This window comes from Leptonychotes weddellii, chromosome 11 (genome assembly GCF_054177405.1).
Source record: "Leptonychotes weddellii isolate Sample4059 chromosome 11, ASM5417740v2, whole genome shotgun sequence".
Classification (NCBI taxonomy): domain Eukaryota; kingdom Metazoa; phylum Chordata; class Mammalia; order Carnivora; family Phocidae; genus Leptonychotes; species Leptonychotes weddellii.
In genome coordinates, this window is record NC_138379.1 from 94,536,626 (window position 1) to 94,561,756 (window position 25,131).

General features: G+C 44.9%; 1 protein-coding gene and 2 long non-coding RNA genes across 9 annotated transcripts in view; 1 reads left to right on the plus strand and 2 right to left on the minus strand.

The window, feature by feature from the left end:
• The window catches only part of LOC145716353 (uncharacterized), a 438,007-nt gene that overhangs the window by 40,653 nt on the left and 372,223 nt on the right, over window positions 1-25,131 (plus strand). The gene's annotated exons all lie outside the window — the stretch shown is intronic.
• BIRC3 (baculoviral IAP repeat containing 3) lies at window positions 1,575-20,955 on the minus strand. 7 transcript variants are annotated; one of them, XM_081799597.1, is made up of 9 exons: window positions 20,797-20,955; window positions 13,659-14,416; window positions 13,449-13,548; window positions 11,283-11,361; window positions 7,993-8,041; window positions 6,213-6,455; window positions 2,759-3,013; window positions 2,315-2,356; window positions 1,575-2,205 (listed from the first exon to the last, which is right to left on the minus strand). In XM_081799597.1, exons 1-9 carry the CDS (start codon window positions 20,889-20,891, stop codon window positions 2,012-2,014), a joined length of 1,815 nt encoding a protein of 604 aa, XP_081655723.1. In that variant the 5' UTR covers window positions 20,892-20,955; the 3' UTR covers window positions 1,575-2,011. The 7 variants fall into 7 exon arrangements, with proteins under 7 accessions (XP_081655723.1, XP_081655720.1, XP_081655722.1 ...); XM_081799594.1 differs by having other exon boundaries at window positions 13,659-16,747; window positions 20,797-20,936; XM_081799596.1 differs by having other exon boundaries at window positions 13,659-14,883; window positions 20,797-20,907.
• LOC145716350 (uncharacterized) lies at window positions 9,159-11,273 on the minus strand. The gene is made up of 2 exons (XR_014138974.1): window positions 10,953-11,273; window positions 9,159-10,739 (listed from the first exon to the last, which is right to left on the minus strand). It is a non-coding gene; the product is annotated as an uncharacterized LOC145716350 (long non-coding RNA).

The following is a 25,131-nucleotide window of genomic DNA, read 5'->3' on the forward strand; positions in this document are numbered from 1 at the left end:
TGGCTCAGTCGTTAAGCGACTGCCTTCGGCTCAGGTCATGACCCCAGGGTCCTGGGATCGAGCCCCGCATCGGGCTCCCTGCTCGGCGGGGAGTCTGCTTCTCCCTCTGCCTCTCACTTGCACTCTCTCTCTCGCTCAAATAAATACATCTTAAAAAAAAATAAAAGAGTGAATCCCTTCAACATTCCGTCTGATGGTTTTGCCTGGAATTACTTAGTAAATACCCACGTGGTCTACTAGGACACGTGAGACCTCAGAAGGAGGGGAAGACAGTTGAAGGACATCGACTGTGACCAAACAGGGGCCAGCAGCTACCAGCATCAGTAACTCTCAGGAAGTGACAAGAGTGATGTGTCATGAGCATGACCCAAGTATGAAGTTAAGCTCAGTGCAACGTTCTGAATTGTAACACTTACTAGATATTGTATATTGAGGTTTGAACCATCTACCTAATTCAGGGGACTGAAGACCAGGTTGGATGGGGACAGAGAGGATAAGGCTGAGAAAATTAAATGAATTAATGCAGGTCAAGCACTTCCAGATGTTGCCTGACCATCAGCACACTGAGCTACCATTATTGTCTACAGCGAATTATTTTTTCCAAAACAGAATTTCAAGTTAACTAACCCTTAGCGGGAGAAAAAAACATTTGAATAAATAAGTTGGCTATGTTGGCTATGAATCACCAAAATGAGCAATGAACAAGAGTTTCACAGTGAAGATGGCAAAATTCAAATATTACGTGCCATAAGGACCAGATTTAAAAAAAAAAAAAAAGTTGCAAAAGGGAATGTACTTTCTAAATATTTATCCTGTAACAATGTTAGGTTACAAAGGACCTAAACAACAAAGCAGTGTTGCAATTAATTTAGCCCGGTGCCCCAGGAGGAAGCTGTTAGTATGTGTCCTTTTTACAGAGAGGCAAAATCAGCCGCACCGCAAAGGAGTAGGTCTCCCTGCGCTGACAGATGGCCCTTCTCGTCCTCGCTGGGTTCCCAACCTTTCTCTGCAGAACTCCAGCAGACATCTAGAACTGCTTTAGGGGACTGGCCTTTGTTCGTCCCCAGGCAATATTCCCCATTCCAGTGTTACTTCTGGTTTTAAAGCCCCAGTAGGTCTACAGGAAACCAAGGATAGAGAATTATTAATCGGGCATGCTGAATACCAAAAAGTAATGCAAACAAGGAAAATTTTTGCTGCCCTGACAGTATGGAATAAATTTATTCACCAGAACGGGCTGTTGGCTCCAGCCCAGGCTGCTAACAGGTAGACTGAGTCCCAGATTTCAGAGCAAAGTGGTGAGAACAAAGCACAGAACGTTTCCCGACGGGTAGGGCAGGCATGAGACTTCCTGAACGAACAAGCAAGCTTGCTGATCTCTACTCAGACATCCCACAAAACCCTGCCGATGAAAGCCAGGTGTGATCCCCCCCTTGGGATCTATGGTGTGAATGAAGAAGCATCTTCGAGAAAGGGATCTAAGTATAGTTCAACACCCATGGGGTCTTAAGGAGGTTAGAGGCAGCCTGGGAGGGAGCAAACGGACACAGAAATAAAGAGTTTAAGAACAAGAGTAATTTTATGGCTTTATTAAAATGTTCATCACAGAATTCTTTACAAAACCACCAAGTCCCCAAAAAGTCATTCAACAAATATCAAGACCTTCTACATACAGGATTTGGATCAAGAAAGGCAGATAATCCGTGCTCCTGTTTCTTAATACGACTCCAAAGTATTTAAAATTCTGAAAGCTTCATTCACTTACGAGTTCAGTAGTGCGGAAATTCTGATTTAGTATTGTCCCTGTAGTGCTCTTTGTTCACATGAACAAAAGCCTATCGTTCTCACTCTCTCTTAGGTACATACGGCTCACAGCATTTGGATATATATTTATATCAGTTTTGAGTTGCAAACAGATAAATATCTTAAGGAAACCAACCAGCATAGTAGTCAAAATTACAATACATTTAATCCATTAATTTTAAAGTGTAGACAAAGTTTGGGATCTTCCTCATGAAAGAAACGTACGCACTGTGCCCTTGACTGCGCCCCTGCAGATAGGACATCTTCGTAGAGACGGGGCGCAGTCTCTGCACACAACCAGGTGGCCACACGGAATGAACACTATGGAAACTTCTTTGTCCATGCACACTTTACACGTCCTCTCTTCCTGCAGCCTCCTCAACTGCTCTTCCACTGGTAAATCTACCAAGAGAAAAGAATTTTTAATGAAGGCACCTGTTGCTGCTTCTCCAAAAGCCAAGAAAATAAAACCCATGATTTCTACTGGTTTAAATCATTACTACTACGTTACCTGAGACATTTTCTGGGGGGATATACTTTATGTCCTGTTGCACTAAGGGAGAAACACAAAAAGCATTATTAATAACAAGTAAGGTTAATATTTAGTCACAAAATATATATTTTTAAACTAACAGCTTAGACTCTGGCCAAATGCTATCAATAACTGTCATAACGTCAATGCAACAAGAATCTTTCATCTTTTTGTGCAACAGTTTGTAAATTAGATTGAATTACTTCCAGTAATCCCAAAGCATTGATAAGAGCATATTTTCTTTTTTTTTTATTGAACTGAATTGAATTTTAAGTTCCGGTGAGCTAACACACAGTGTAATATTAGTTTCAGGTGTATGGAATTGTGATTCGACACTTCCATACATCACCCAGTGCTCGTCACGCTAAGAGCGTATTTCCAACTGACCTAGAAAGTTCCCCAAAGTAATTGTGCAGCACTCACCAAAGAAACGCTTGTATAACATGGGGTCCGTTTCTTGTAGAGAGTTTTTAAATATGGTGACCGCAAAGCTTCCCTTTACTAACACAGTATCAATCAGCTCTCTTGCTTGCAGAGACGTCTGTGCCTTCTGCTTAATCACACTGTGTTCTTGCTCACTAATCACTCCGGCAGTTAGCAGACTATCCAGGATTGGGAGCACATAAGTCAAATGCTGGAAAAGCACCATTCTGTTCTTCCGGATCAATGCTACGTCGTCTTTATAGAACAAGAAAACAAACACAAACATGTTCCACCTCTGCTCACAGGGACACATGACTGAAGAAGTCACGATCTGTTTGCACCGCAGGTGACCGCTAGGTTGGGGGGTCCCCGCAGCCCGGCATCAGGATGGGCACTCTCCGTCATGCGTCCCTTCATTCCATGTTCCCAGCGGCCACTGCGGAAGGCACTGGTGTCCCCCCCTTAGCAGAGGAGAGACAGAGAGCAACACACTGCAGGACACACAACGAGAAAAGTAAACAGAGGCGGTCTGGCGTCAGTCCGCGTTCCCCCACATTCCGCACATTCCGCACAGCTGCTCAGCCTTTAACCAAATCCAACTTAGAACCTAAGAAAATTAAAATTCCAATTCAATCTAGTCAACTTGGGGAAAGATAGAATCAAGAGATTAAAATGACAGAATGTTTATTTCTTAAATTATCATTCACCTGTACAATTTCTTTGAAATTCGATTTTAGAATAAAGTTTTAATTATTTCCCCAAATTAGACATGACATTGCCATTACCCAAATCTTTTAGAGCAAGTGGGGAAAGGCACCAGCAGCATTTTAAAGATTAAATCTTGTCAATGATACCTTCCTGTGTATAGGATCATTGTATTCTCCTCTGAGATCCAGATTTTGTCTCTATTGATAAAATATTTTATATTTTGAAATTCTGCAATTTTATTATCTGCTTGGAATATGACTTGTGAATCTAAGTTTATTCATTAGTACACAATTTTACTATGATCCATAAGGCTCTTTCTAGAAAATAACTAATGATGGAAGTTGGGCTGTCTAAAAAAGTTATTTGGGGGGAGAGGACTATTAGATTTTACAAACACTGACTCTGTCGAGCAGTAGGACATAAACCAGAACCATTTAACAAAAAATAGTGCTTAGTAAAAAAGTCAAGGCCAGAGATACCCATTTTGAAGATAACGAGCTCCGGGAATAACTGGGAAAAGGACCAGGGCCTTTTTCTATCTAAGATTTCTTTTTCTGTTTTTAAAAAGGTTTATTTATTTATTAGAGAGAGATGAGAGAGAGAGAGAACAGGGGGTGGGGAGCAGGAGGGGCAGAGGGACAAGCAGACTCCCGGATGCTGTGGGGCTGGATCTCACGACCCTGAGATCATGACCTGAGCTGAAATCAATAGTCAGATGCTCAACTGACTGAGGTACCCACATGTCCCTAAGATTTATTTTTCTAATTACATTTAACTTAGACTAATGTAGTAAGTTCTCTGAAATTCTTAAGATTTCTTTTTTTTTAAGATTTTATGTATTTATTGGTCAGAGAGAGAGCGAGGGAGCACAAGCAGGGGGAGGGGCAGAGGAAGAGGGAGAAGCAGGCTCCCCACTGAGCAGGGAGCCCGATGCAGGATTCGATCCCAGGACCCTGAGATCACGACCTGAGCCAAAGGCAGACACTTCACTGACTGAGCCACCCAGGTGTCCCAAGATTTCTAAAATTGTATTGCTAGTGGTTGAGGAAAAAAGACTCATTTCAAAGTCACAGACTGTATTCTGGCTTGTAAGAGCTAAGGACTTGAATATACCTTTGAAGCATATTATTCTTTTGCTCTGGAAATAATACCCTAAATTGTCTCTTTATTTACACACCTGTCAAGAAATTACTTACCTACTTACTGTTCTTGGGAAACTATAAAGTCATCACTAACCTAAATGAAAATATTTTCATTCGCTCATTCAAACAATATTTCTTGAGCACAGAGTACATGCAGTGTGTGTGCTGGGCAGTGTAGACATAACAGGGAGTAGAGATGCTACAAGATATTTTTGATGATGCAAATTATTGTATATTGTTGACTGCAGTCATCTCTACAGACTTTTGATTTTCTTTGAAAGAAATACAAATGTGTCACAGCTGGGGTCTACAAACAATTGTGGAGGTGGGTGTTCTCTTCTTTGAAAGATGATGACCAACAGCTAAGACGGAGAAGACCACTGCAAGGACGGGCAAAGACAAGCTTGGGCTGTGTTGTTGCTGTGCTGGTGGTTTGCAGAACTGAGCACTTCACACTTCGGTAAAGACAGGATCAGACGTGTTTGCCCAGGGTGGCCAGAAGACAAATCCACCTAAGGGGCAGGCTTCTTCAAGCCTGGAGTGGACAATCTGCCAACCATCCTGGGCAGAAAGAGATTCCAGATCGTGCTGGACAAAGATGGGGCAAACTCTTTTCCCTTTCTGAGCTTTGGGGGTATTTGGGAGCGTGAGCTCTCATAGGGGAAAACATGCTTGGGACTATCCTAGTCATTTATGTAAAATGTCCAGAGCTACACAGAGATGAACCCGAACAGAAGCTAGACAGAGAGACTCATGAGGATGGGCTTAGGGGCAGCAAGAGGGGCCCAAACAGCTACAGCTGTCAATTACCATCCATGATATAATGCTCTTCCATTATCCCTAAATCTCTAGTAAGAGCTTGCGAAAAGTTGCCGTCTATTTTCAATAGACTTATGGGTCTGGTCCCTGCTTGGCAAAGAGCGGCAAAGGAGGGGTGAACGTTTCTGTCTAGGTCAGACTGAGGACAGCATTCAGAATGGCCAGGTGGGAATGGACGTGCTTGTGGGGGGGGCAGTCTCTGTGAAGGGCCACAGAGCAGAGGCCACACAGTGGCAGACATGGCTAGTGTGGAGGGACGTGGCTACCTTGTCTTGAGAGAATGTGCAACAGTGTCCTCGCCCTCCCCTCAAGAACAGAAGGACTCCCTGAAGGGGAGCTCAGTTCCTGTGTGGGCAGGCGGGAAACTTAATCATAATTCACACATTAATGTGTGTTATTAATGCTATAATTAATGTCACTGGGCTGAGACACTCTGGACACTAATATTAAAATAACTGTCCCTGATCCCACCCTGACTTACAGCGAAGGGAGTGAGCGTGGGATCACAGGCCATGAATGATTACATACACAGTCCATGACCCAGAGTAAAAGTATAAATTAAGAACATGCTTTCACTCAACACATACATTTTCAATTGACTAACGAGCAATTCAAATACACTGTAATGTAAAAAATTTCCAGAATTCAAATTGAGACCACTGAACATAACACCTGATCGGCCTGACAAGAAGTAGGTTTTCTGTGACTAATGCCTGGTGACATCACATCCTCACCGTGACATCACATCCACACACAGACAGACAACGGTCAGTATGGGTACGTACCTGATTCTCTGTTCTCAGCTGCTCTTTCTTTCTCCTCTTCCTTTATTTCGTCTTCCGCGTGAAGTAAATCAGACACAATATCGTTAACGGTTCTGTAATTCTCCCCAGTGGTCAGGATCTTACTCTGCACCGTCTGCCTCACCAGGCTTCTACTGAAGCCCATCTCCAAGGCGGCCTTCACCACGGGGGTGTTCATCATGACTGCGTCTTCTGAACGGTTTTCTCCAGGTCCAAAATGGACAACTACATGAAATAAAGAATTTCACACACGTTGGGAGAATCTATATATCTTTTGAATTGAAAGTTATTACAGTTTCAAAAACATAAAGCCCAGAAAACGTATAGGCATTGTTTTGTATTAACTTTGTTAAACTTAAAATCACAATGTACATGTTCAGTCACTAAAATAAGAATATGGAATATTGTATTGCGATACAAAATTTGCATTATCAGGCATAACAATGGGTGGGAGGAAGGAACAGAATGTCGGGGATCCCCGTCCACCAAGAATTCTTTCAGGATGAATGAACAAATGAGCTTTCTAAATCAAGTATGCTTCACATATTTTTCAAAGATGCCACTGTCCTCACTCACCCCGTCACTGCAGGGCCTCCCACGGCGCCTCTCCTGTCTAGTTCCTTCTCGGCAATATGCCACCAGAGTGGCTTTTCATAAACACAAACCCAACTATGTCACCCTCCTTCCGAAATCCCGGCAACAATTCCATTGTGCCATTGTTCTCACACTCAGCTGTGGCTCACAAGACGGCACCCATCCGGGCCTCCCTCACCTCTTCAGTCTCATCACCTGCCACTTTCTCATTCATATGCCATGCTAGAGCCCAGAAGTCACAAACGGCTCTCGGGTCAAACTCTGTCTGCAGGACTGATCATTCTGAGCGTGGGCCTGTTCACAAATCCCACTCTGGCCATACAGAACTGTGTTCAGTTCTGCAAACGTGCCCGTTCTTTTTTGTCACCGAAGACTTCCATGCACTGTTCTCTCTGCCTAGAATATTCTTTTTCTCCCTTTGTCCCCTGGTTAACTCCTACCGTCCCCTTCGATTCTGTGCTAAGTCAAATACTTCCTCTGGAAAGCCTCTCTCATCTTCCAAAGTCGGGGTGCACGGCCCCTCCCGTGCCCCTGCAGCACAGCACCCTTTACTTCTCTGACCATAGCCCTTCCTCCCACCTGCGTACTTGTCTGTATCCCCTGGACTGTTTGCTCATGAGAGCAGGAGTTCTGTTTGCCCTGTTCTGTAGTCTTTTCTCAGAGTAGCAGACGCATGATAAATATTTATTGAACTGAATTAAACACTACATAATGGAGTAGAACAGTTTGTTCAAATACTGGCTCTATCACCTTTTAAGTTTAGCCTCAAAAGACAGGTCATTTAACCTTTCTGAGCTTCAGGGTCCCTGTTGAGGAATGGGAATAACATTTTACAGAATACATGAGCCATCTCATGTCAGAGTGCCTGTGTTCCCACAAGGTCTGAGAACAAGGGAGACACGGGATGCATGCCGGCTATTAAAACTACACATACTCAAGTCCCACCCTTAGACGCCATGGCTCAATACAGTAGGGTTAAGGTAGAGACCAGAGATCTGGTTCCTTAGGCAATTATGATCACACTAAAGTTTGAGAAATACCAACTTAATGCATTTGAGAGTGCGTAATATAGAGCTTCATACAAATGTACATTAACCATTATCAGCTTCCAATCTCCATAGGACCAACAGTTCTATTTAAATGTAGTAATTATTGTCATTATACTTACTTGGTGATTCAGCATTTTCATCTTCTGTGTTGTCTGAAGTAGATAACAGCTACAGGGGAAAAAAGTTTATAAATTAAAGTATAAGTCTTAGCCTGTCCCTTACAATATAAACGAGTCAAGAGATCTATTTTACTCAATTTATTGCAAACTGACTTGCTTACAGGCAAAATGATTTTTTATCTCGAAAGCAATATTTCATTTACATTCAAGAGTTATTCTCTACACCATAAACTATTCTTTATGGAATCTGTATTCCTGAAGGCAAGAAAAGGGCTACACCTTCTCAGTGATTTATGAGACAATCATTGTTTGCATTTCATCCCAACATCTTATATTATCTGTCTCATCCTTTGGGATAAGTTGGACCCTCTATCAGTTCTAATGACTATGGCTAAAAAGTTGTCCCTCAAACTATTATATACCTTCCTATCTGCTCTTCCAGGAAGATTATTTCCCATTCAGCACTTTGACTATATCCTGCTACTCCTTTCTGACCTGCCAAGTTTCTGATGAAAAACCTTTGCTAGACTTACGGGGTCTCCCTTCTATGTAACTGTCTTTTTTTCTCCTCACTTTGAAGATTCTCTTTATCACTACTTTTTGACATTTTAATTACTGTGTATCTTGGTGTGTACCTCCTTGGGTTGATTTTTCTTGGGGGCTCTCTCTGCTTCCTGGATCTGGATATCTGTTTTCTTCCCCAGATTCAGGAAGTTTTCAGCTATTAATAATAAATTAATAATTTATTATATTAATATAAGTAATAAATTAATAAATTTTCTGCCCCCTTTTCTCTCTTTTCTTCTACGGGGATCCATATAATGTGAACACTGTTATGCTTGATGGAGTCACTGAATTCCTAAGTCTATTCTCATTTTGCATAATTTTTTTTCTCTCCTGCTCAGCTTGATAATTTTCCATTTACTCTGTCTTCTAGATCACTAATTCATTCCTTTGCTTCTTCCATCCTGCTGTTCATTTCATCAAGAGTGTTTCTCATTTCATTTATCTCTGCTATGTTATTCTTTATCTCTGTGTTACAGAGCTCACGCATGTCTTTTCTCAAGTCCAGGGAGTATCCTTATGCTAATTGCTTTAAATTCTCCATCAGGCATGTTACTTGTATCTGTTTCTCTTAGGTCTCTTGCTGTCATTTTGTCCTGTTCTTTTTTTTTTTTTAAGGTTTTATTTATCTGACAGAGAGAGACACAGCGAGAGAGGGAACACAAGCAGGGGGTAGTGGGAGAGGCAGAAGCAGTCTTCCCGCTGAGCAGGGAGCCCGATACGGGGCTCGATCCCAGGACCCTGGTATCATGACCTGAGCCGAAGGTGGACACTTAACGACGGAGCCACCCAGCCACCCCTGTCCTGTTCTTTCATTTGGGACATATTCCTCTCTCTCCTCATTGTGTCTAACTCTGGGTCCGTTTCTCTGTGTTAGGAAAGTCAGCTACGTCTCCTGCTCTTGAAAGTAGTGGCCTTATGAAGAAGAGGTCCTGGAGTGCCCTGCAATGGAGTGTCCCCCATTCCCCTGAACCTGGCACTTCAGGGGCATCTCCTGTGTGTGTTGTGTGTGCCCTGCTGTTGTCGCTAAGCCGATTTTGCCTTCATTTCAGCCATCTGCAGAGGCTGTCTTTGCCTGTTGTGGGCAGGGTTTCGTCCCTGTGTTGTTTGTGGGCCAATCTGGGGCCACTGTGGGTTTGAGTTGAGTCAGACCAGAGATGCAGTAGCCCCGAACCACAGGGCACTTTCTCTGTGTTGCTGAGAAGCTTTCACTGGTGGGCGGGGCCTGCAGGCAGCCCAGCTGTCTGCTCCCAGCCCACTGCTGGGGACACGGTGGGACCGGCGCTGGCCCCCGTTGGGACTCCTTACGCACTACCAGGCTTGCAGCCCCGGTTTGGATGCGCTCGGCCAAGAATGCATTGGATGGAGTGGATCCACTAAGTATATGGTGTTAGCAAGGTTTGTGCCAATCTTCTGGCTGGAGGGGACCCACGGCACCAGGACTGAGGAAGGCCGTTGGAGGAGGTGGCATGGTTTAAGCAAGCAAGGTAGTGAGCCTCAGCACCACTCTGGTTCCCACAGGTGGCCGTGTGTTTATGCTGAGGGGCAGAGGTGGGAAATGGCACCTGCCAGCGCCCCTGCTCCTGCAGACATCCCTCAGTGAACTTCGAGATTAGTGAGTAACTCTGCCTCCCATTGCCCCACGTGTTTTTCAACCTGTCGCTTCTTACACCGTATCTCCACAGGCTGTTTGTTGTGCTGTGTCTTTAAGGGCGGGGACTCAGTTTCCTCTCACCCACTGGCTGTCCCAGAGCCGAGCCTGCCGATTTTTAAAATTCCAGTTTTGAGTCCTGCTGGTTGTAAGAACTCACAAAATTCAGCCCCTCTGGTCTTCACAGCCAAATGTTACGGGGATTCATCTTCCCTGTGTGAGCTCCCTGGTGTGGGGTCTGTTTCTCTCCCCCTCTGAGCCTGTGACTCCCTCCTCCTGTGGACAGCCCATGGTCTGCTTAGCTGCCCACAGAGTCTCTGCCCTTCCTACCCTCGTGGATGTGGCCTCTTCTCTGTATTTAGTTGTGGAGTTGGCCCTGCCAGTCTCCAGGTCATTTTCTGGGTTATTTACACGGACGTGGGTGTTACCTAGTTGTACCCATGGGACAGGCAAGGTGAGCCTAGGATCCTCCTACTCTGCCACCTTCCCAGCAATCTCCTTCCAGGAAGATTAGAAGGAGTAATAAAATTCTCTTTCTCAAGTCTTTTAATTTTTTTTTTTTTTTAAGATTTTATTTATTTGCGAGAGAGAGAATGAGAGACAGAGAGCATGAGAGGGAGGAGGGTCAGAGGGAGAAGCAGACTCCCTGCTGAGCAGGGAGCCTGACGTGGGACTCGATCCCGGGACTCCGGGATCATGACCTGAGCCGAAGGCAGTCGCTTAACCAACTGAGCCACCCAGGTACCCCTCTCAAGTCTTTTAAACAAAAATTTGTATAGTAAAACTATTAAATGCTACCATCCCAGCCAAATTTTTTCCTCAAATAACTTAATTTATTGCAACCTTATTAAAGAAATACTTAAAGCCATATCTTAAACATTATTTTTCAGGAGATCTCTAATTCTGAATCTGTTTTTATCCAAAGAATAGTTCTAAGATCATGTTGGGTATTTTAAAAAAATGAATGTATTTTTAAAGCAACTCTTCTCTTTTCACTAAAGTATGACTCTCTGTAATTATCAGAAAATAATTTATCTGTTGTTAACCGATGATCTAAAAAAAAAACCTTCCCTACCTGTTCAAGTAGATGAGGGTAACTGGCTTGAATTTGACTGATGAACTCTTGTCCTTTGATGCGTATCAAGTACTCACACCTAAAATGTAAGCAAAATTAAGTTTGTTATTTTAATCCCACCATGTGTAGCTTGTTAAATATTTCGAGTGAACATAAACATATATATAACCCCTTGACACTCATTTGGCATCCTGCAGTAAAGGCAAGATGCCGTAAGCGAGGGAGGCTGCGCATTGAGCTTTGCCGCGGCTGGGGCTATGTGGGTCATGAGGCTCCCAGCCTCCTGGGGCCAAGGAAGGCTGTGTCCACTCGGAGCTCCCAGCTGCTCTCTTCAAAAGTTCAAAGACTGCTACAGATACTCTGAACACTGAGAACAGAGCCAGGGAGACAGGTAGACAGCTTGCTCATAAACGACACTGCTCACACATAAGGTTTGTAGGTTTAAAAGTTCACAATATACAAAGCGGGACAAGAGAAATAATGAGGAAGGTGAACACATTTTCTAATTAAGTCAGATCCTCCCAAGTTTGGCAATTCCTAGATAACACACATCATGGTCTAACTCAAGCACAAAATGAACCCCTCACACAACCAAAGCAAACTCACCCTTCTTTTTATATATTCACAAAATTACCACCTTGGAAGGCTAGCAGCACTGTTCAAAAAACATCTGGGTAAAGTTTTCTTCATTATCTTTGTAACTTGTGAAATCTAAAATATTTGGGTCATGTAAAGGTGCTATAAATGAGTATTATACTAAAACTTATATAAGGAAAATAAGTCAGGATACTGAGCTTAGCAAGCAACATTAAAAACACTAAAAGTTTTGACCATGAGAAGTATCATCATAAGCCACCTGATTTCAATAAAAAAAGGAGAGTGTAAATAAGCACAGAATAATCAAAAGTGTAAGGATTGACAATGAAATGTTCTATAGTGATGAAAACAGAGGAGGTGGGTCTCTATTTACCTAACCACCCTATTTAATATCGTGACTTGCCTCTGATTCTTCTTACTCTGCTCTGTTTTTTCATTCTATCTATAACACCTACTGTCTTCCGACATGCTACATAACTCATTTATTAAGTTTTTATTAATTATCTGCCTCTCTCGCTATTAAATTAACGTATGAGACCAAGGATCTTGGTTTTGTTCAACTGAGTATTTTAACCACTGGAACAGTGCCTAGCAATAGACAATCAATTAAATTAAATGTTGAAAGAACGGAAACATGTCCAAGACATAAGATTGACTGAAAAAAAGTTTCAAAACAGTATATATAATATCTAATTCATGTGATATATACATTTATCTGTACACGTACATATGCATGAAGAGATGTTTGCAGGGATATTCACTAAAATGTTAACAGGTCCTCTATTTTTTTTTCAAATGTTAAAATAACTTCATCATGTTTTAAAAATTTAAATTCAATTAACATAATGTATTATTGGTTTCAGAGGTAGAGGTCAGTGATTTATCGGTCTTACATAACACCCAGTTCTCATCACATCACATGCCCTCCTTCATGCCCATCACCCAGTTACCCCATCCACCCACCTCCCCTCCAGCAGCCCTGTTTGTTTCCTATGATTAAGTCTCTTATGGTTTGTCTCTCTCTCTGATTTTGTCTTATTATTTTTCCCTCCCTTCCCCTATGCTCCTCTGTTTTGTTTCTTAAATTCCACATGAGTGAGGTCATACGATAACAGTCTTTCTCTGATTTATTTTGCTTAGCATAATACCCTCTGGCTCCATCCATGTCGATGCAAATGGCAAGATTTCATTTTTTTACGGCTGAGTAGTATTCCATTGTATATATGAACCACATCTTCTTTATCCATTCATCAGCTAGTCTTCTTTAGATAGTGAGATTTCTGGACACTTAGATTTTTTTCTCTGTACTTTCCTACAATGTGTGGCTTGGGTTTTATAATGAACATATATTCTTTTAAAACAGACATATATTCTTCGTTATACACAAAAAAACCCTAAGCCTCTATCTTCTACTAAAACCGTTTATTTTTCTAAGTAATCCGTCCTAAATTTATTCACAAGTGCGTTTTTGAAACAAAGAGTAAAGCGAGAGCTGGTTCTAAGGGAAACACGTGTAACCCATCTCATAAAAACAAGAAGCATTTGCAAAGAGAGTTTCACAGCAATTACCTCGGAAACCACTTGGCATGCTCCACCCACGGGTCGTCTCCAGATTCCCAACACCGCAGTCCGCCATCGCAGCAAAAGCATTTGACGTCGTCGCTGTGACCTAAAATTAATTTTGGACCAAAACATCTGAATTCATAGAATGTGCCCATTCCAACCATGTGAGGTAAAGCACGGGGACGGTTTGTCTGATGACCAGATGGGGTTTCTTACCCGTGTAATAGAAGCCCGCCGTGGCGAGCTCCTCGGGCCGGACAGGAACGTGGGAGGGCCAGCTGCAGAAGGTTCTCAGGCGGGCCACGTGGGTCTGCATGCTCACGTTGGACACGGTGGATCTCAGCACATCCTGGAGCTGACTTTCCACAAACGGGCAGTCGGGGAAGTGTCTCAGGTGTTCTGACAGAGCGTTATCGTTCGGTTCCCAATTGCTCAGCTTCCCACCGCAGGCGAAGCAGGCCACTCTGTCCCCAGGTCCTACATAGTAGAAGCCAGCTCTGGCCAGTTCCGGCGCCTGCGGAGAGGTCAAGGGCCATGTCTGGAAAGTGAGTAAGCGGGCTTCCGCCGTCTTCACTGCACCGTTGTAGGGGCTGGGCCTCCAGGGAGCAAACTCCTGATTTGGTCTGAAGTTCATGGGATTCGATGGGAAGCTGGAATAAGACCCACTGAAATATCCAGTGTTTTCCAAACTGGGAGGCAGTGGATGTGTGGAGTTTGTTACTGAACAAGGAGGAGGAGGTGGAGAGCTGGCTCCCGAAACACAGGCTGAGTTTAGATTCTGAATAAAGGCGCAGCTGGGATAGAGCTGTTTGTGCTTTTCAACAGGATGGTCTCCAGGTCTCCAGTTGTCCAGCATCAGGCCACAGCAGAAGCACCTGACCTTGTCGTTCACACCAGTGTAGTAAAAACCAGCCCGGGCCAGACTCCTCTCGGAGATGGGGACGCCAGCGGGGAACGCCGAGTAGGTGGACATTCTATAGAGTTCACACGAATGGTCGTATTTCAGCTCAAGCACAGGGGTGCTTTTCAGCAAATTGGACAAGAACAGGCTATTCTGTACAATGTTCATAGTGAAGTGGACGGGGAAGAAAAGGGACTAGCCTTTCTCAGGGGAGGTAGTTTTGTGCACGGCTCTTGATTTGGGTTACTTTTAATCCTCGGTGGAGCACCCACACCGGGACATCTCTCGTCCTTCTCTTCCTCTGCACGTTTAGGGTGTTGGCATGCTGAGAGTCTGCGTTCTACACGGACACATTTTAAGGGACAATTACGTACACCCGCACCTTTGCATGATCTTTATACACACAGTGTAAACATGGTGATACACAGCACCTCATGAAGAAAATCAAAACCCTTCGTGAAAGCGTAGAGCGCTTTGGGTCACCGGAGGCCACTCCACGTCCTGTCCCCCCCAGGCACGGTGCAGCAGCATTCAGCCAGCCTGCAGATGAAACGTGGGACTTATGCAGCCAGCTTGCTGGCCTGGGGAAAGCTATGCTCACTAAGTGCTCTACAGAAACGAAACTCAAACTGGGTTTGTTTTGCCTTTAATTATGAAATTTGGTAGCCAGAAAAAAAGAAAAAGCATAAGACCTACCTCAAAAGAAGAATGCACGACCCTATTTCACTGATTTAAGATGCATCTTTCAAGTATCTGTTATCAAGAGGTATCTTACAAGTTGTAACATATCATATTTTAATTAACAGCATTTTTATTTCCCAAAAGTATTAAAGTGATGGTGTGTCTTACAATCAATGATGTCTTAGATGCAGTGAAATACAGCACATCCCAAACCTTGCTCAAATTAATTTTTCTTCCTATAGTAATTTTAATAGGGAAAACAAAACAATCTACTAGAATTTTCCTATAAATGAAGAGCTGAAATAGGAAGAGAATTGGTTGATGCATCTTAAGGCCTATTTCAAAATTTATTAAATAATAATTACTTCCCATAATCAGGAGCTTGGTTGCTGAGTCATAGTGATTCCACTAGAACTTAGCAAATTAAACATTCTATTTCAAATAAATTATCAAGATGAATGTATTCGCTTAGTTGGTCTTTTGGGCTCAGCTTCAGGCTGCTGAGAGACAATACCAAGTCTTCTATCTGATAATGGATTTTTTAAAAGAATCAAAAGTCAGAGCGCTGAATTTGTAGGCTAAGCTGGATAATCAAATCGTACAAATTTGGCTTTGGTCAGAACTAATTTTACAGACAGCATACCTTGAACCGGAATTTATCATAACAAAAAATAATAATAAGTTTACTTTGTCACAATCTACTCCTTTTGAGAAGCAGAGACCTTCATAAGATTCAGGATGTCTCAATTGTGACTAGCTACCAGTAAATAGGGTCTGCATCCAGAATATTAGCAAGGACCAGCAAACAAGCCGTATGGGTTTTCTAGCAGCAGTCTGGCCCCTGGTGCACTCATGCTGGGGCTTCCACGCAGACTGTAATGCTTTACGTCCAAATGGCATGAGAAATGTATCTCCATACCCATGATGATTTCCCTCAAAGCTAAGTTACCGTGCCTCACTTTGGTTTGCTTGTCACTGGACAAAAACATTACACATTGTTATAAAAACCTTCCTGGTGCCAATCCCTTTCTCTGTGTACCTCTTCTCTGCTAAGTCTGTTCATTTCCCCCCAGCCGTGATTCCCACTGCTATCCTTCTCACAGACAATAGCACGTTTGAACAAACTAAATTTTGGACTTCTAACATATCGATGGTCATCTACATGGTTAGATAATTTCTTCACCAGTTGCTCACGTGTCATTCTCTCTCTCCATGTGTTGTATTGGGAAATCTTGTTCTTGACGTTGGAGTTCTTGACTCCCACCCGTCAGAGGTCTCTCCTGCATATTTCTCTAATTTAGCAGAGGGCTGAAATACTTACTCTTTGTTCTAGATAACTACCACTCATTTTTAGATCTCTACGAAACACGAGTTCCTTTTTTCTATCCTGCACCGCAGTCCGTGGCTCAACAGTATGTTCCAGCCAGAATCACTTCTCCTTTATGTCACAAGTCAGATTCAAACCAAGATTATCATCACTTCATAGTTACAACTCATATGACTAGATTCGCTCATATGGTCTAGGTTTTTTAAATTAACATTCTTTGGATACCAAAACTCCAGTTCACTATTGAATTTGTTTATTCATGCACAAAACTACCTCCCGGAGATTAGACTAAGTCCCTTTTAAGGGTTTTAGGCCTCCATTTTGAGATGTTTTGATTTATAGAAAAAACTGGAAAAAATCTAGAAGAAGTCGAATAATTTGCCTCTTTTGTAAAACCTGTTTAAAAAATAGAAAGACAGTTTTAAAAGTCAGGCAATTCATAGCTGTACCACAATGCTCTCTTTTCAAACCTTTCCTCCAGCACAGAGCACCGGTGGTTCAGGATTGTGTACCGTGCACACGAGGTCCTGCATGACGCCCGGCAGCGGCCAAGAAATCCTGGGGGGACCCACGGGCTCAAACCGGCGCTGGCGGGGGCACGAGGAGGTCTGGCTCGCACCGACTCGGACCTCTGTGCTTGACTCATTTCTCTAACTTTCTATTTTGAAATTAATTTATGCACAGAGAAGAGTTACAGGAACAACAGAATTCCCACCCACACGGCGCTGGACCTCCCCACCCCTCCCAGAGCCGTACAGAACACAGCACAGTCAGAGATGCCGGGACGTGAGCACCGACCCAGGGCTGCTGGTCAACCTGCACGCCCTGCTCCAATCTCCCATTTTCCAAGTACGTCTCTTCTCGGATCACAGTTTGGTTTTTCCTTTAATGTTTTGATGAATTACCAACATTTTTTAAAAGTAAGAGATTTCCCATGACATTCTAGATCCCAAGCTCCTTTGGAAAAACCTGACGGGCGACAGCGAGCTGCTGTGAGCGGGCTCGTGACTCTGATACCGAGACTGTCCCTTGCCACAGGGTTCCTCTACGGAACAATAGTGAAGAAAGTGAAATTGTTCTGATACCTGTGTCTGTCGAAAGTGACAAAAATGCAAGGTGGACAAAGAGAGACAAGTCTGGGAAAAAATGAAGGCACCATATTTCTTTGTGGAAGAGAGGACTATTCCTACACATTAAGATATGTACCTAATGTATGTTTTTGTTTAAAAGAGAGACCCCAGTTCTGTTCATTTATGCCACCTGCCTGGCCTCTCTACATTTGAGACCATAAACCCAGGCCTTACGCTACAGAAGCCTGGCTGTGGACACGAGGCACACAGACGCCTGTGAAAATGTAGGCAACAGTTTATGATAAAAGAATGAAAATATGCCAAGATGCCCCTCCGCATCGATTCAAACTCTCTTACCCACTTCCACACATAGACCTCCAAATGCTCTGGGGGACACCCGAGACCTCACGGGCTGGGGCCACCACAAGCTCAAGCTCTGGCCACCTGCCCAGCCGTCCACAGCCCGAGGCAGCTCCCTAGCCCGCTGCCCTCTGCAACCCTGAAGCCTTCAGGATCCTCCCCAAAGTTCTCCCCAATCCCCTTTGGAAGACTGCTTTGCCTTCTGCGTCCCTAAGAGACCTCACTGAGCAGTAACCCTTTCACACCCCCAAATCCATGCTTCTCCCTTAAAACCCACCCGCTGCCTCAGAAATCCTGCTCCCAGCCCTAGCCTCTCCTTCCTCCTCCTCCTCTCGCTGGATTCTTCCTTCAAGATAACAGGCGTGCTTAAGTCTGTCTCGGCTTCAGCACGAGAACAGCAACAAAAATCCTCTTTCAACCCCACTTTCCATTCTAGCAACTATAGTTGACTCCTGAACAATGCAGGGGTCAGGGGCGCCCACGCCCTCTCCCCACACTGTTGAAAATCTGACTATAACTGTTGACTCCCAAAAAGTTCATAATAAATTGCAGTTGACCAAAAGCCTTACTGGTAACAGTCGATGAAATGAGTATTTTGGATGTTATATGCATTATGTACTGTATTTTTACAATAAAGTCAGCAAAAGAAAACGTTAAGAAAATCAAAGGAAAATGCATTTACAACACTGTACCGTACTTATCGAAACCATATGCACCTAAGTGGGCGCGGGCGGTTCAAACCCTGCTCCAGGGTCTACTGTGCTGTGTTTCACTTTCTCTTCGCAGCCCAGCGAACGCAACAGCGTCTCAGTGAAGGCCCCGCTGCAACTGCATTTGGCCAACATCGCTTAAACTGTCAGCATTAATAACACCAAAGCCTTCTTTCCCAAAACCTACGGAAATATTTACATCTGACGCTGGGGCCCACTTCCTCTTAGAAACGTCCTACCCCAGGGGCGCCTGGGGGGCTCAGTCGGTTGAGCGTCTGCCTTCGGCTCAGGTCATGATCTCAGGGTCCCGGGATTGAGTCCCGCATCGGGCTCCCTGCTCAACGGGGAGCTTGCTTCTCCCTCTGCCCCTCCCCCCACCCCCAGTTCGCTCGCTCTCTCTTTCACAAATAAATAAAACCTAAGAAATGTTCTCCTTCCTTGGCTTCTCAATACCACTCTGGGATTCCTGTCTCCTTTCTAGTGGTTCCCTCTAGGAATGGCTCGAGGTCTCAGCCTCTTAACAGCTCTGGTGGGCAACCTGCTTGACCCCAGGGCTGGTGGGTGTTCCACCCTCTTGGGCACCTGGCAGACCCCAGCTCTGATGCTGGAGGGTGAGCGAGCCTTTCCTTCCGGCCGCCCCCAGACGCTGAGCTCCTTCAGAGCAGAACCCGCTTCCAGCTCTGGACCAGCCCTCCCACTGCCAACATCCACCTGGCTCCACACAAAATGGAGACACTTGCTGAACAAGGGAAGGTCAGCAGACTTGACCGAGCACCCCGTGACCACAACAGCCTCATCTGCATGGTATTAAGAACATCAGTTTTACGTTAGTGACTACAAAGTCTGCTCCCCGATGGTTTAATATCAGGGTTTGAGGTCACACCTCCCGGGTTCTTGGATACCATTCAGGCCCCCCACCAGACGGCGTGACCTTGCGCAAGAAAACCTCCCTGAGCCCGAGCAAGCTCATTATCCACAGAGATGATCATGGTGACTACCTGAAACACGACCTGACACGTGTCTGGAGAGGGTCCCCGCACACAGCAGGTGGCAGCAACAGCTGGTGCTAGCAGCGACTGCTAGCAAACCAGGTTCGCACCATTGTTAAGCATCGGCCCAGCGCCCCGCAACACCTGGCTAACTGGATGAACCGCAACGCGGGCTTCCCATGCTGCCCACTAGGGCAGCGACCAGAAACCTACTCTGCGTGCCAACACACGCCAACATGCGCTCCTCCACGGGGTCGCGAACGATGTGACAGCCTTGTTCCTACGAAGTACGGGGGCAGCCTGTCCCCAAGCTCACCGGGCGCCCTCCACGGCGCGGGAACACCTCCGGGCCCTGGGGTCACCCCGGCCACGAGGACCCCCCGCCCCCTGGGCTCACCGCTGACTGGCGCGGGGGTGCACACAGGCGGGGCGCTCCCTGAAGCGCCGTCTGGCCCGTGGGCCTCTCCGCCGACCCTCGCCCTCCAGCGTACGCCCTAGTGCGCCCCACCCACGCGAGGGGAGGCCCGCGCACGCGCACGCGGGCGGCCCGTCACCCACCCGCCGCCCGAGGCCCCGCTCCCGCGCGAGGGGAGGCCCGCGCACGCGCACGCGGGCGGCCCGTCACCCACCTGCCGCCCGAGGCCCCGCGCGCCCGCGGCTGGAGCCGGCCGTGTCCTCGGGTGGCCCCGGTCGCCCGGCTCTGCGGTGCGGGCGGAGGCCGGCGGGGCTTTTAGCGCCTCGGAGGCCAGCCCGCCCCCATCTGTGCGGCCCGCTGCGGCCGGTGCTTTCCTCGCAGGACGTGGGGGAACTCCGCGGCGGTAACCACACGCACTTCCCCTAAGCCGCGGCCTGGCAAGCTCCCCCGGGGATTTCCGCGACCCCGGGGGCGCCACTGTGCCGGCCGCGGCCTTTCCGACGGCAGTGCTGCGGCCACGGGTCAGCGCGCCCGGCTTCCCGACAGCGCTGCGGTGCGAGCGGGCAGCCCGGGGAAGGCACGGGTGGAAACGCAGGGCTCTCCTCCTCGGGTTGTTTTTACTGTGCGGAACACTGACGCGACCCGATGGGTTTGTCGTATTGAAGCTTTTTTTTTTTTTGCCTGGTTGTTTTATAACTAGGGTGGACTCGGCTATAGAAGTAAGTTCCTCCTTTTGGCCTTTTGTCCCGCGTCGGAGTCTCTAAGTGGCGGTGGTCCTCTCGTGGAAAGCTGGGATCTCTGCACCTGCCACCTCGCCCTCAGCATTCCTGTCCGGGCGGCCCCTGGAAGCCTTACTCTGAGGACCACCTGCCAGGGGAACGCAGGGACGGGGCCAGCTCACCTGTTCGTCCTGTTTTCCAGTAAACCAAAGATAAAACCCGTAATATTCGTCAGGAATTCCTCATCCTGCGCCAACAAAGCGGACGCCCATTCCATTCGGCACAGTCAGCAGGGGCGGGGACACCTTCAGGGTTCCGTGGATTTGGCTGCCCAGGGCAGTTAGGGACCCAGCTGGAGCTGTGCCAAAATGATCAAGTTTATCTGTCGTGTGGAAATTTCAATCCACTCCTGAGCCTGCTTAGTTCAAAACTTTATTAGAAGTTTTCTGAAAACCTTTTTGTTGTCCTTACAGACTTTTGATCGTGTACCCATCAAAAGAATTTTGAAAAACTATATTCCTCTGCACATTTTTAACTTCACATTAAAACATAAAAGCTGGGCGCCTGGGTGGCTCAGATGGTTAAGCGTCTGCCTTCGGCTCAGGTCATGATCCCAGGGTCCTGGGATCGAGTCCCGCATCGGGCTTCCCGCTCCTTGGGAGCCTGCTTCTCCCTCTGTTTCTCTCTGTCTCTCATGAATAAATAAATAAAATCTTTTAAAAAATAAAAAAAATAAAAACAAAAAAAACATAAAAGCTGTCCCAGTTGCAAAGCAACTGCAAAATGCAGACTAGGTATTTTAGAATAAAATTGACCCAGCACTCTTTTCAACGAATTCAGTGGAATATAAATATAGCCATTTGATGCCCACCATCACCACAATTAACACATCAGCTCATCTTTAATAATTGCAAATATTATATCATTGCCTTTTGTCCTTGAACAATCTACTTCCCCCACAGAATTTTATTTAATTTTAATTTTAATCCCAGTATAGTTAACAAACAGCATTATATTAGTTTCAGGTGCCCCCACAGAATTTTAATGTACGTTTACTAGAGACATCTTTATACTCACTCATATTTCTGAAACAAATACATGCATAAGCTGAATTTATTTTTTTTCCTGTGACCATAAAGCTCTGTTAAAAATGTCTCCTTGATTGCATTATTGATACAACTTTCAGTACCTGTTACACAGTTAATCAAAACAATAAAGATCATAAATGTTGATAATTACTAAAGATAAAAGGTAAAATTCTACAAATGCAATCTTAATGGCTTCAGCTTATATTTGAACAACCTGTTCAAATGTGTGTTTGTCGGTATTACCTATTACTAGAATATGATCAGCTCAGCATAGGTACTGTTCGTTTTTTTCATCTCTAAAGGTAAGTGTTGAAAACCTTCTCTACATAAGTAAGTGTAGATTAGACCAGAAAAATGTTATTATGTCAATTTTTCACAATTTTTTGAACTTCTTTTATACCCCCAAAATCATTTAATGATCTTCAATCGAAATTTAATTAGTTATCAGTAGACAGCTCAATTTTGTTGAAATCAGTGACTTGGAAACCACAGGCCTTTTTTTCCCAGGTAGAGTTGCCAGAGTTAGCAAGTTAAAATACAGGATATGGGGCACCCAGGTGGCTCAGGTGGTTAAGCATCTGCCTTCAGCTCAGGTCGTGATCCCGGAGTCCCAGGATCAAGCCCCGAGCCCCATGTTGGGCTCCCTGCTCAGTGGGGAGCCTGCTTCTCCCTCTGCCCCTCACCCCGTTCACTTGTGCTCTCTCTCTCAAATAAATGAATAAAATATTTTAAAAATAAATAAAATACAGGACACCTGGTTAAATTTGAAATAATTTTTTTGGTATAAGTTTGTCCCATGCTATACGTTATTCATTAATTATCTTATATTCAAATTTAACTGGATGTCTTACATTCTACCTGGCAGCTCTATGCACAGATTTTAGAGTAATTCATTTTCTCAGCACTAACACCAATTATTTCTAATTGTCCAGGAAGATTTTACACTGAGGGGCAATACACTATTTTAAAACCCAAGATGGGTGAGAGGTGAGCCTGTCCTTTTAAGAAGAGAGCACCTTTGTGAAAAGGTTGGTGTGAAGACAGGACAGGCCTGGCCCCCTGAGCAGCTCTTGTTTTCAGGCTGATCAGTTTTAGGAAGAACTACATGTGGAAATTAAGGGTCAGGCTGTCAGTTCCCTTAGAACCATTTGAGTTCCCATTTGCCCATGGCTAAATCTTTGTGAGGACCTGGTAAGCCTGCCCAAGGGAGCACGTATCCCAATTTAAACACCAGAGCCTGGGGCACCTGTGTGGGTTGGTGAGGTAAGTGTCCAACTCTTGATCTCAGCTCAGGTCTTCATCTCAGGGTCGTGAGTTCAAGCCCTGCATTGGGTTCTGCACTGGATGTAGAGCCTACTCAAAAAAAAAGACCAGGGCCTGAGAAATCCTGAGGAGACTAGGATTCCCATGTGCCTCAAACTCAATGAGTTGAGACCAGACCCGCCAGGGCCTGGAGTAGATCACTATGTCTCCTCCACAACATTTCACGCAACTTTAACAGTTGATTTTTTTTTTTTTTTTAAGATTTATTTACTTTAGAGTGTGTGAAGAGGGGGAGGGGCAGAGTGAGAGGGAGGGAGAGAATCCCAAGAAGACGCCCCGCTGAGTGCAAAGCCTGATGCGGGGCTTGATCTCACAACCCTGAGATCACGACCTGAGCCGAAACCAAGAGCCGGCGGCCCAACTGACTGAGCCACCCAGGCACCGAATTGTTAATTTTTTACAAGAATTGTTTTTCCTATAACAGTTCTAAGTTGCATATGAGCAAGGACTTTGTTCTTGTATTTTGTTCACATTATTCTAGCATCGTGGGTGTTCAATAAATCTCGGTTGACTGACAAAAACAGAGTCAGTCTATCCTCCTGGGCCTTCTGCATTCTAAACCTGCACCCAATTTGTTAATATTGTAACTTACTTTATATTTTCCCTCTAACCCTGAATATCCCAAATATTTTATATAAAAACTCCATTTTTCCTTCCAGCACCCACATACGACCTATTCTCCAACACTCTTTTATTTATTTATTTATTTTTTAAAAATTTTATTTATTTATTTGAGAGAGAGAGAATGAGAGAGAGAAAGCACCTGAGAGGGGGGAGGGTCAGAGGGAGAAGCAGACTCCCCGCCGAGCAGGGAGCCCGATGCGGGACTCGATCCCGGGACTCCAGGATCATGACCTGAGCCGAAGGCAGACACTTAACCAACTGAGCCACCCAGGCGCCCTCCAATACTCTTTTAGACACAGAAGTAAGCAAAGAAATTCTTGAGGACAGTGACAAGATAGACACATGGGGCCATTTCTATCCAGTTTACCAGCTTTCCTCTGCTGTCCGCGTGTAAGCAAGGGGTGAGAAGCGTGCTCACCCCATTCCTGGTTTGGAAACTTGGTAACTCTCACCTCTGGTGTGTTCTCAATATCCTATTATTAAATAATCAATTTTAAAATATTTTTTTTCCCTTGAGGGTAATCAGGATGAACAAATACTCTTTCTCTGGAAGGAGTTTCACAGGGTGGAAAGTCTGTAACAACTTCAGTCCCAGCCTAAAGCTATTTCACTGTAAGTTCTTACATGTTTAGCTAAAGAGATAGATTCTGCGGAGGACTCTAGAACTGAAAGCAAAAGTGAAATCGAACAAAGGGGACATGCTGTTCTGATTCCAAAGTAAATATGAACGTCATCGTGAGTGCCGGGGATTTCCTGGTTTGTTGGCAACTGTGTAACTTGCAAATAAAACAATGGGATCAGCCTTGAACAAGTGCTAATGAAGAAATTCACAAGGATGTCTCTTGTAACAGAGACCGATCTGTTCTCAAAGTGCAGCTTGCCCTTCTAAGTGGTGGCTTACTTGTGATTTCTTTGTCCTGAGAGTACTTCACGGACATCAGTGACATAGTTCCAAGTCACCCAGATAGAGATAAAGAACATTTTCCATCACCCCAGAAATTCCTTCATGCCTCTTTCCAGTGAACGCGTATCTAGACACCCCACCCCCGGCCTCAAGCACTACTCTGACTGGGATCACGGTGGCTTCAGGCTGTCTTCTCAGACCTCACATAAACAGAATCGTGCGGCTTCTTTCATTCACCATGTTTGTACTTTGATCCACGTGAGCATGTATCAGTAGCTGGCTGTCCTCACTGACAAGTAGTATCCCACTGGATGAATATTCCCTAATTTGTTTATTCGTTCTCCTGCTGATGGACGTTGGGTTACCTCCTGTTTGACCCTTTATGAAGAGTGAAGCTAGGAACGTTTTGGTTCAAGTCTTTTTTGTGAATCTCTGGATTCCTTTCTGTTTTATAAGTACCTGGACAAGGAATTGCCATAGGTAGGTGTATATTTATTTTTATGAGGAATTGCCAAAAACTTTGACAAAGCGTTTGCAGCATTTTACACTCCCACCAGCAATATATGAGAATTCTCGTT